The following is a 12,302-nucleotide window of genomic DNA, read 5'->3' as shown; positions in this document are numbered from 1 at the left end:
CCAGGTAGGTCATCTCAGTTGAGCTGACCTGGCAACTTAAGGACCTGAAGGATACCTTGGATTTAGTCTGTGTGGTTGTTTTGTTCTGTTTTGTCTTGTGGATGCTGACAGCTACAGTTTGGCTTCGCTTTTTCCACAACCCCTTAATGGCCACCCTATGAAATGTATTAGAGCCTGTGCCAGAGTGTGGAAAACAACCACTGAATCAAAACGCTTTGTCAAGTTACTGTAAGCAAGTCTGCGATGTCACTGTAGCTTTAAGCACCAGTAACACTGTCTGTTTGTCTCAGTGACTCCACTGGTTTGTAAACAAACAATTAATGTGTTTCTAATTGTCTGCCCACAAGTATGACCCTTATCACTGTGGGAGCTGCTGCCCTGTGGTGAAAATTAAAAGCGCCCTGTAGTGAATTCTTGGGTAAAGCACATGAATCTTTTGGCGAAGTAAAGCTTCGCCCCCTAACTTATCTGTTTCATATGTGTGGTGATGTCTTAAAGCAGGCACACCTGTGAAAATAACCATGCTACACACTCTAGTAGAAAGACAACTGGACTCCCAATCCAGAGACCTGGGATGCAGTGCAGATTCTGTCATTAATTAGCCAGATGACCTTGGGTAAATAATTTAACATCTTCATGTTCCGTGTCCTCATCTGTCTAGCCAGATAATGGTTTGTGCGTTACCCGCTTATAGAGTTGTTTTGAAAATCAAATGAGATAATATATGTGAAAGTGCTTCAAAAAGCATGAAGCACCATGAAAGTATAAGAGCTCATTATTATCATTATCATCATTAGTTTTACAAAGCACTGAAGAGCTTTATAGAAAGGCAAGGCAATCTGGTTCAGAGTCGGGAGAAAGGAGGAGTTCAAAGAATCCTTTGTTTTGGGGTGGTTGGGTTCTTTGCACGTCTTTCTTTCTGGGAAAAAAAAAACTTAAACAATCAAAACACAGAGAGTCACTTTCCTGCAAGTAATCACCATCTATTACAGACACTCATCAGACACTCAGTTCTGATTGCAGCCGTGGTGGGCAGAGAGAAGGAGGCAGACAGCAAAGAGAGGGCATCTTTTGTGCTCTGTTAGCTGAAGTACCAAGGACCAAGTGACTCTGGGAAATGATGTGCCGCTCTCCCATCTCTGAGTTTTCGGTGACCACTTCAAGTACCAATTGTCTCAAACTCATTTTCCTCTCCAATCATGTCCATCTCCAATCATGTCCCTCTCCAGCCTTCTCGGCCCTTCAGCCCACAAACTCCAAACATCCCCCCCTTGTGATTTTATAGACTTTTCCCCCTTGCCTTCACAAGAATTGCAGATTGAGCTCACTCTAAGCCGAAAGAACCAGTCCTTTCCATGGGAAAGACCGGTGAGGCCAGTCATTGGAGGGGGGAGGGTGAGGTGGGAGGTTGACAAGTAACCTAAGCAGCTTAGTGACTCCGTTTTCAATCTTGCCACGGGATGTTTTGGCATTATGTAGCCAGAGCCCACTACTCTTCGAATCTCCCTAGAGAGGGGAGATTTCTGATTAGATGGCATTTATTTTCCCTGAGCATCTAATGATGTTAACTCAATACTCTGGTCTTAGGCGGCAACTAAACTCAATACGTTAAATTTCTGTTCTGAGCCGGAGTATGTCACAGTCGCAGAAATTAAAAAGAAGAACCACCTTTGATATAATGTTTTTGTCAAGTGTGTTTTAACAATTCACAAGATACCCACCACTCTGTATGGCTTTATCAAGTTTCTAATATAAGGAAATTGAATAAGAGTGGTTTTGGGGGGGTTTTGTTTGTTTGTTTGTTTGTTTGTTTGTTTTTTGCTGTGATGCCAACATACTAAACGCTAAGAGTACCACCTGTTAGAGTTTCGAGCTAGGATTTCACAGACTCATTATAACATCAGAACTGGAAGGGCTCTTCAATTTCACTTAATCCAATCCCTTCATTTTACAAATGAGAAAATTCTGGCTAAGAGAGGTGTAGTGCCTTGTCCAAATTTACACAGCTGTTTAGTACACTCTGGATATTTTTCTCAGAACTTGCCAAAGGAGCTCCACTCCATTCCCACCAAGTTCGTGTCATATTGTTGTGAGGACCACTCTTACAAAAAGATAACAAAGGTGTGGTTAGCAGGATGGAAAGTGTGAAGTGGGAGCGTCATGGTTGATTTCATTTTTTTACTTTCCCCAAATCATCTTAATTTGGGGAGAGGTCAACTGTTAAAATGCCAAGATTATGAAAAAGGAGCATCCTATTAAGCCATCTTCAGCCATGCCATTTATGCCCCGATCCTGAATTCATTCATCAGAGTAGTTGGTCACCTTTTATGGGATCTGAGGGAGAAAGACAAAGACATGTTGATAATGATGACGTTGATGATTAGCTAGGATAGCTTTTGTCCAAGGAAGAAGGACAGTGTGAATCTGGAGTATAATACCCACAGCAAAAGGTGTGAGTGTCAAAGTGAGGGTTCTGGGCTCCCAATAATCAGTGGGAGAATCCCATGTGCCTGGGCAGGAGGTAGGACTTTACCACTCAGAGTGCCTCCTCTGAGTCAGGTGTTATTCTAGGTGTTTTACATACTTCAGTTTATTTAATAATCCTCACTACAATCCTGGGAACTAGGACCATTATTCCCAACACCTGGATTCTTGCCAAAGTCTGACTAATTCTTGGAACTAGTTAAAATATCCCAATTTTATTTTGTCCTAGTCCATACCATTTGAGGAAAGAGGTGGGTAGTGGAGACTGCCAGTGGAAAAGGGAGCACAGATAGGGAGTATACAGACCCTAAAGTACTAGTTCTCTTATTTCACGATAATGGGGCAAGCCAGATTTACTCACAGACAACAACACCGACAACACAGCTGAGGAAGTTATTCTTGGCATCATGAAAACACTTCACTCTAAATGGTGCCAGTAGGGACAGTAAACCGCTATGGAAAACAGAAAATCAGTTGGTCATGTAATGAGGAAATTGTACTGAAACATGACTTCCTGGAAGTAAATACTAACAAAGCTATTATGGCCTTTTACGCTTATATCAAAAAAAAATGTACCATATAAAGTAAGCAAATCCATTAATAGCAGGGCTATAAGCAAAGCAAGTCAGACCATCACACAAAGACATGGTCAATGCCTATAGAGAGCAAGAGGAAGAATTGCATTACCAGAGAGAAGCTGTAAATAAAGGGCACCACGAAGCAGCTCCTCGTGCTTTCTGGTGAGTCTAAAATCAAGCCACATCTACCTAACTTAATTCCATTTTTCTACAGCACAGTATGTCTTGTTGACTTTATGGACACAGAAAGCAATTTCACTGTTCTGAAGCAAAACCACTCACCACTCTGACAATAACAAATCACATGAATTAAGGGTGACCCAGGTGTTGCTTTGGAGGAAAAAGTCCATGAATGGAAAATTTTGAGTACCTTAATTTAAGGTGGATGGCAATAGAATTTTTGAGAATAAATATGTTATCTCACCTGTGAAGGGTAAGTATTATGTCACCTTCATAAAATAAAAGACATTTTAAATTCACTAGAGTCCATAGACCTTGTGCGTTATAGATGAAAAACATAGCACTTGTCCTTCAAGTGTGAGTCTTGTTTTGATAATTAGGGTTTCGCCGAGATGTAAATTAACCTCTAGGAAACCTAAACATTTGGATGGATTACTAAGATTTCAGAAGGAAATATATGATGACGCTAACGTCAGGGTAGTAGGGTATGTCATGCTCAAGCAAATTAGAAACTGAAGTCCATTTCAAACAGATGCATTTGGTTTTAGAAGGGTGTGGTGTACACTCACACAGGAATAATATGGATCCTGCCAAAGTTCCCCTCTGGCTCTTGGAGACTTGATGGAATTTCCACTCTTCCTCAAGCTAGAGGAGTTCCATCAGTCAATCTAACTGCAAGTATTTATTGGACACCAACTGTGTTGGTTGGGGGGGGGTGCACATAAGAATTATTAGCTATGGTACCTGCCCTCAAGGAGCGGTATGTTTGGTGGGGGGGAGAGACAATCAATACACAAGAAACAATTGAAAAGCAATTTGGTGCTAAGCTGTGAGATACAGACTTTTAGTTCAGTGGGAGTTCAGAGAAGAAAGGGTATAGAAATGATATCTTGATGCAAACTGACTTACAGGTTTTGTATACATCAAGGGAAGAAGCAGTGATCTTTCTAGCAGGGAAAATGATCACAGGTCATCGTCAACAATAGACTGAGGAAAAGATTCATGCCTTCCTCTTCTTAGAGTAACCTCTTTGGAAGTGGGATCATTATGAAAATGAGTGAGGGTGGCTTTTAAATTGTAGATGATTTTCCAAGGCTGTAAAATAGCTCTCATCTTCATTATTTTAAATTAACTACCTGGAATGCCAAGATGTTTATCTCCCCGGAATGCAAATGACTGATTCTTTGAGTGTTCCGGTGTTAAAATACACCTTCCCTTAAATAGGTTCCCTTGTAACCCACGCTGAGCCAAATTGACTACCAATGATTTTTTCTATTCCTTACCTCGTCAGATCTTCCCTTCTGCAAACCAGCATTGTGCATCTGCTCGAGGGGGCCTGCCACCAGCCGTTTCCATGTCCACAGTGTAAGTGCTATAGAGTTCCCATTCTTTCCAGTTGGTGTCCAGGATTACATATGCTGCAATTCCATTTCCATTTGAATCTGTCCTTATCAACTGGCTGAATCCATAGAACTGCGTGTTTCTGGAATGCTGAACCAGGCTGGCAGCACTAACCTGTCCATTTTCTTTCATAGCATTATTCATGGCTTGTGCGATAAATTGAATTATAGGTGGTTCCAAACAATGGTGAAATATATTTTTAAAAATTACAATTATCTTGAGCCCTGGTCGCCCTAGAGCAATCTCAGAGTGTATTCCAAGCCTGTGTTCATTATTATGGGCTGCACGTCTGAGTAGAGGAGAGCTATGAAGACCCAGAGGAAAAAAAACAATTGTTTCTGAGGACTTGCTTGGTTTCTCCCCCAGGCCTTCACATCTTTAAATATATCAAATATGACAATTTTATGAGCAAACCAGTCATACACAATATATTTTTATGCTCCTAAACTAAGAAAGTGATTTAGAGTTATAAAGGACACTAAAAAAACAAGTATGGAATAGACAAGAGGCACGCAAAGGAGATTTACCAGGTTAATTACCAGTGCATTATGCATGATAAAATCATTTTGCTGGCACTTCTAGAATGGAAGGTGAGTGTGGTAAGGCTGTAAATAATGTGTTTCCACAGTCCATGTCTGTGTCCTGTCTTAGTCCAAAATGGCTCTTCTCCTAGACACGTGCTCCCCGGAGAAAGTGAATGCTAGAATACAGTTTGAAACACACAACCCCACACATACACATGCAAACATGTATCTGTATGATACATACATACACATACACATACACTCCCCCAAAGACAGTGCCAAGTGTTGTAATGCATGGAGAATGTGGGTTTTAATCAACAAACCCTATATCCTGCTGGTGTCCAAAGAGGCAAAGCTTTGTTGAGAAGCCACCGTAAAGCGGTAAGGCTTCTACAGTGGATAGCGTGACTCTGCCTGCCATACATTTAAAGTAAAAGCAATAGCATTTGGTGTACTATCCCTGACACACTGCTTAGTGACCTAGTAAATTTGGTTTTGGAACAAACTTGTATCTATTCCAAAAAGGTAGGGAGGAAGAGAGAACAATCCCTCCCTCAATCCCTGCCCATCCCCGCCACAGGCCATGGCTTCACGGTTTTCCATAACATTTCACCTCTAGAATTGAGTTCAAGAAAGCGATGGTCATGCCATTTTACTGACCTTCAGAGAAAGCTGATACTTGCTACTTTGGTTTCACCAGGACTAGAAAGCTATCTTCCTCCTTCATCTGAATAAGAGGGTTTAAAATTGAGTGGATCATTTTTGTGTTGGAAAGACAAGTCAAGATGCAGAGAATTATAGTAGCCCTGTTGACAGAGCAGCGTGTTGTCAATTACCCAAGGAGTATCAAAAATACCAATGCCAAACCCAATGCAGACAAACAAAATGAGATGCTTTAGGTTTGGGATCCAGTAATCAGTATTCCTAAAGCGTCCCAGGTATTCTAATACACATACGTGGGTTAAAACAATACAGAAGAAGAAGACACAGTGGCCTGTGGTCTCTTCCTAATACCAGAATGTTAGGCAAATCATTTATACCCTCTCCCTGGGCTTCAGTTTCTTCCTCTCTAAAATGTCTAGAACCACAAATGTCTACAGTTGGAGATCATTGGGTCTAGCTCTCTATCTCTTTAGACAGGAAAGGGAGGCTCAGAGTAGTTCAATGATCTGTCAAGGTCACTGACTGGGGCATAAAATCAGGACTAGAACACAGGTTATCTGTTCTTAGTTTAGCATTTTTGCTTGAAATAGGCATTACCTGAAGTCTTTTTTAGGTGCAAAGTCCTTGGTCTTCTTTCCTAGCAACACTCACTCCATTGGGGATCTCCCTTGGTCTCATGGCTTTAAATACCACATTTATGCTATAAATCTCAGATTTATACTTCCAGCCCAGACTGTTTGCTAAATTCCAGGCTCATAAGTCAACTACCTACTCTGATATCTTTACATGGACACTAGTTTTCAATGTACCCAAAATCAAGCTCCTGATTTTCACCCAAAATCTTCCTGCTTCATCTATAATGATCTTCCCCATTTTTGTTAAGAGCAGCTCCATTCTTCCAATGGTTCAGGTGAAAAACCTTGCCCCAGATAACAGAGCTAACTAAGAGCAGGGCAGAAATCAACATTTCAGTTTCCTGAGTGTTTGTCCAGGGATGTCTCTCCACTGACTCGCCTTAACACACACTATAGAAGGAGGCATGGCGAACAGGTGCCATGTGCATCCACAGTTAGTCACCTAACACACACTGAGGTCCCTAAAAGCATTTTCACTAACTTTCCCTTTTGACTTTCTCAGATGCTCCATTTAATTGTCCTCAGGATTTTTGCGAGAGCCTGCCTGTTTTCTGGGGCTTTGGTAGGTTATGACAATAAGTTAAGGCTGGAAGGTGGAGTATAAAATCAATACTAGTAAAACAAATGAGTGTAAGAAAAAAAAAAAAAAAAACCACAGGGCAGCAAGCCCCTGAAAGCAGAGAAAATGCTAGTATTCTGTTTTGAAAGGCACGGAGCCTTCTGGGAAAGAGTTGTATCTACCTACAGCCAAAAGCAAAGATTGAAACTATTAAAAAACAACTCCCTCACCTTTGAGTTGACCCATCTCACAGGATTTTCAGCTAGTCAGGCTATGCTGCCTTCTGTGTTCTTGGAGTGACCCCTATTAGAGCTGACTGACAGCAACTCTCCAAGACGACTGAAACCTGAAGCCTGTTTTTCAGGATTCTCTAGCCTCCACCACATAGCACACCTGCCCACGTACGTGTGTGTGCGTGTGCGCATGCGCTCGCACACACACACACACACACTACACACGTGCATGTGCATACGTGCACACACATACACACACAGAGCCACAAAAATAGAGGGACCTGAAGCTAAAGGAAAGGGCATAGCTGTAGCAATAGCGTTCAGTTGCAAAAGAACTGTCACAAGGGCCCACTCTCACTGTGAGGGCTTGAATTTGTGTCCCAGCTGGTTTGTGTTGCTGTTTCACCCACTGTGCCCTTCGGTGCCCTTCAGTAGTAGAAATTGTCCCTTCCTGTAAGTCAAAGGCACACTCTGTGAGCATTGGTCACAAAAGGTCTCCAGCTGCAGCTGCTGCAAATAATGAAAGAAGAGGTAGAAGATGGGGTGAGGGAAGAAAGGCCGTCTCCACACCTTCTGTCCCCGCTTCTGACTACAGCTCCAAAGAAGCACGATAGGATTGGCAGGAGTTTCTGTCAGGCAGATGACCTTGTTGACATCACACTCATGACTCAATCTATTAGTTTTGCCTGCTGCATAGACCTGAAACTGATTGAATGTATTATGAATAAATGAATGACGATTGATTGTTTGTTATTCAGCAAATTTATCTAGTTCTACCCCAGGCTTCTTGGAGTTTGGTATCCAAGAAAACAAGGTCTGGGTCAGGAGCAGTGATTTTCGAATTTGTTCAATTTAATGGTTCATGCTGTTGTTAAGTTGACCATCATCAGTTCCGATTTACTGTGCTCACAAGACACAAAACAGGCTTCCAAAGTATTTTGTCCTTAGAAACATAGATTGAAACATACCTGGGTCAGAAAGCATCATTTGAAGGGCAAAATGGCAACATAACTTTTGAACAAAAAGCCAGGCATGTACAGAGATCAAGAAACCAGATGGTAATCAAATTCCTCTTATTCAATGTGGTACCTCCAACAATGCATTATCTCAACCCTTAGACTTAGCCAAGAGATGGCTAATAACCCAATCTATTTGATATGATACTCAGGAATATACCTTTATTTTTATAGAATGATCCCCTTATTGTTTTTATCGAATGATATACAAAGATAAGTGTAGCCATTGTAAGTAGCAGGCAACCTTTCCTGACAAGTGTCTGGTGGGCCCCATCCTGGAATGCTTCAGCCCTAACCACGTCCCCTGACAGGCACACATATTTAAGCTAATAGAAACCAGTGGGTTCCAGGAGCTTCAGGGCCCCCTGGGCTTGCTGAGAAATCCAGAGGATTTCCTTTGCTTAGGCAAATAAGGCCACATTTGGAAAAATTATCCCAAATGTGTGTTCTAGCAATATGCATTTGTAGCCAGTAGCATTTTCCTGAAAACAAGCATTAGGAAGACAGCAAAAGTAAAGGATGTAGGCACTAAAACCTTACTTCAGAAGTCAAATTTTAAAGGTACAAAGTGATAATCCTTGCCCAATCATCCTGAGACTAAATTAGGAAGTTTGTCACTGGCTTCCTACCCCCCAATCCCTCCATTTTGATTCCTTGTTCTCTCTCTCTTTTTTTAAAAAGATTTTACTTACTTATTTGAGACAGAGAGAAAGAGAGCAAGCATGAGTGGGGAGAGAGGCAGAGGGAAAGGGAGGAGGAGACTCCCTGCTGAGCAGGGAGGTAGATCCTAGGATCCGGAGACCACAGTCTGAGCTAAAGGCAAACTCCCAACTGACTGAGCCACCCAGGCACCCCTGATTTACTGTTCTCCTTTCATGGGTCCTCATAAAGTCCTAGTACCTCCTAGGTTAGAGGAAAACAATCTGAAAAACCCATTCAAATCAAAGTGTTAGTCACTTAGCAATATTACATTGATAAAGCATTGGACATGGGATACAGTGTAATTTATTACGTAGTTAGATGGTCAGGTTCTGTTAGCAGATCAGTATTGGAATCCCAGCCCTGCCACTTGCCAGCAGCTGTACGACCTTGGAAAAGTTACCTTGAGCCTCAGTTTCATCATCCATGAAGTAGAGATAATAATACCTAATTTGTAGGCTAGATCTACAGATCTGATGAGAACATTTATGTTAATTACCAGGCACAGAGTAAGCACTGAATACATGAGAGCTGCTATTATCTGCACTTCAGAAGAGAAACACAGAACTCTAATAATACCATCCTGGAAGAATAGTGGTCAAGTACCTTATCCCAGTCTTGAATTTGTGACCAATAAGTAAAAATCCCAATTTTATTTTATTCTACCTTAAGATTTTTTTATTTGTAAGTAATCTCTACACCCAATATGAGGCCCAAACTCACAACCACGAGATCAAGAATTGCACACCCTACTAGCTGAGCCACCTTGGTGCCCCTAAAAGTCCCAATTTTAGACCCAGTGTTCTTAGCACCCTAAAATGGTAAAACCGTTCCCCTTCATTGGGGAAAAGACCTTATTTCTATTTTGTTCTCCATGGTATCACCTGCAAAGTGCTGAGCCCATAGTAATAATAAAAAGAACAACACTAATACCACTAATAATAAACATTTATTAAGGAGCTATTAGGTGCCAGGAAAGCTCTTTATGTGTATTAACTCATTTAATTCTCACAACAACTATATGAGGTAGGCACTATTATCACTCCCAATTTAATATAATGAAAAGAAGATACAGAGAGCTTAAGTAAATGTACAGCACTCTGCCTTCAAAGCCCATGCTCTTAACCGTGTTATATCTGAGCTTAATAAATCTTTGCTAAATCAAGTAACTGCTAGGTCCACCAATAACTTTTTTGTAACTTCTTTTTTCCTTCATGACTTCCTGATTGAAGATAGTGAGATCAAGATTTTTTTTCCTCAGTCTCCTCTTCCTCTCAAATATCACTCTCAAACAAGGAGAACAAGGAACAGAAACACCAACCTTCCACACCATTCCCCCAACGGGAATGTTGGTAAACAACAAGCAGATTCCCCCCCCCCCGCAAGAATCCTACAAAGGCGTAGGAATTAGAGGCACCAAGTACTGTAGAAGTTTGAGTGAGGCAGGACTTTAAAGGAAGGACAGCCCTTTGAATGTCCTTGTAAGGAGTGATTAGATATCTGCCATCTCCACCTCTATTAAGGAAAGCCAAACCCTGCTGGAAACAGGTTAAATTGATTCAGAACAGCTCTGGAGCTGGGACACAGAATCCAAAGGAAGGTAAAAGTTAGGCAAGCCACAAAAAAGAGTGATGAAGTTGCTTAACAATGAGAGTCCCAGTCTCCCCCCACCCACCATGACTCCTAGAATAGTGACAACCAGGATTATGACTCCCAAGAAGATGGGAGTATTCTTCCCTGAAGAGAGTGTAGCCCAAGAGGCAAGTTCTACAGATACTGACAAAAAACTTCAGCTGGCTAGCCAATTTCTCCACTGGTTAACAAACACACAATGTACATACACCTTCAAATCTATCTCTTAGAGCTTCATTCTTTTCATTCAGGATCACCAGAGAATTAAGGAAATTAAGAATTAAGGAAACTTCCAACATGAAATAGAAAGACCAAAACAAAGAAGCATGAAAAATTAGAAATGGAGAAAAACACAGGGAGCAGAAAAGAATTTCAAAGAAAGTACAATGAATGTTTTCTAAGAAATAAGATAAAATACCATATTTACAAAACAAAACCAGGATGCCATCAAAATAGACTAATCAAAAAGCAAGAACCAACTCTTGGAAATTAACAATATTATAGGGAAAAAAATTAAAAATCAGTAAAAGAAGATGCAAAATTGTGAGGCTCTGTTAGGAAGAGTAATTTATAACAAAAATATGGATGATACAAGAGAAACAATTAGACAATTAAAAAATCAACCCAGACAATCTTATAAACAACTAATAGTATTTTCAGAGACAACAAAGACAATGTTGTCGAAGAAATTATCAAATAAATAATACACAGACATTTCCCAGGTAGAATGAGACTGAAAGGCCCCACAATAGATACTGCATAATATATGTCAAGGACCCAGACATCATCATGAAATTTCCTAACATCAAGAATAAAGACAATCTTAAAAGCCTCTGGAAGAGATAGGGAGGAATGAAAAGAGGTTGCATTAAAGACTCAGGAATAACAATGGCATTGGAATTGTCAATGCCAATAATGGAAATAAGAAGACAGCGTGCCATGTCTTCAGAGTGCTAAAGGAAAATTATTTTATTTTATTTGATGGTTGATTTTAAGTAATCTCTACACCCAACGTGGGGCTCAAACTTAAAAGCCAGAGATCAAAAGTCACATGCTCTTCCAACAGCCAGCCAGGTGCCTTAGGGAAAATGATTTTTTAACCTAGATTTTTATACTCAAACTATCAACCAATAGCGAAGATAGAAGAATGACTTTCAGATATGCAAAATTTCGAAAATTTACCATCCCTGTACCTTTCTCACTAGACAGTGTGCTCCACCAAAACAAGAGTAAACTGGGGGAAAATAATGGGAGCCACAAGATTCATGCAAGAGTGGATTCAGCACAGAAAAAAAAGAGAAAGGGACCTTCCAGGGTAGTGAAAAAGGAGATATTAGCATAATAGTTGTGCAGAAGCTTTAGAGAGCAATAAGTTTAGATTGGAACAGGAGGACAGAGAGCTTCAGGAAAAACAAATGAAACTGATAAAGGATTTTTGCCATGTATAAAATTGTTCTGTGAAAATTCAACAGCTTTATCAGACAGTGTGGAAAAACTTCAAAATTCAAGTTAAGGTAAACAAATTTAAAAACGAGACAATTGTTAACCCCAGTAAAAATCAAAAGTTACACACAGAATGAACTGTTACCATAATATACCATATGTATCAGCAATCAATGATATTTAGATAGGTATAATACAAAAAATACCAAATATGAATTTAACTAAAAATTGTGGCATACCTATATTGAAGGTTTG

General features: G+C 40.4%; 1 protein-coding gene across 1 annotated transcript in view; it reads right to left on the bottom strand.

The window, feature by feature from the left end:
- LOC111160977 (guanylate cyclase 2F, retinal) overlaps nucleotides 1-12,302 on the bottom strand; it is an 87,905-nt gene that overhangs the window by 60,739 nt on the left and 14,864 nt on the right. The window contains 3 exon segments of the mRNA XM_022524394.1: nucleotides 3,061-3,140; nucleotides 4,503-4,797; nucleotides 4,799-4,859. Coding sequence (XP_022380102.1) covers nucleotides 3,061-3,140; nucleotides 4,503-4,797; nucleotides 4,799-4,859 — 436 coding nt within the window.

Source organism: Enhydra lutris, unplaced genomic scaffold, assembly GCF_002288905.1.
Source record: "Enhydra lutris kenyoni isolate GAN:26980312 unplaced genomic scaffold, ASM228890v2 scaffoldscaffold80, whole genome shotgun sequence".
In the NCBI taxonomy this organism is placed as follows: domain Eukaryota; kingdom Metazoa; phylum Chordata; class Mammalia; order Carnivora; family Mustelidae; genus Enhydra; species Enhydra lutris.
This window is presented reverse-complemented; position numbering and strand designations above follow the sequence as displayed.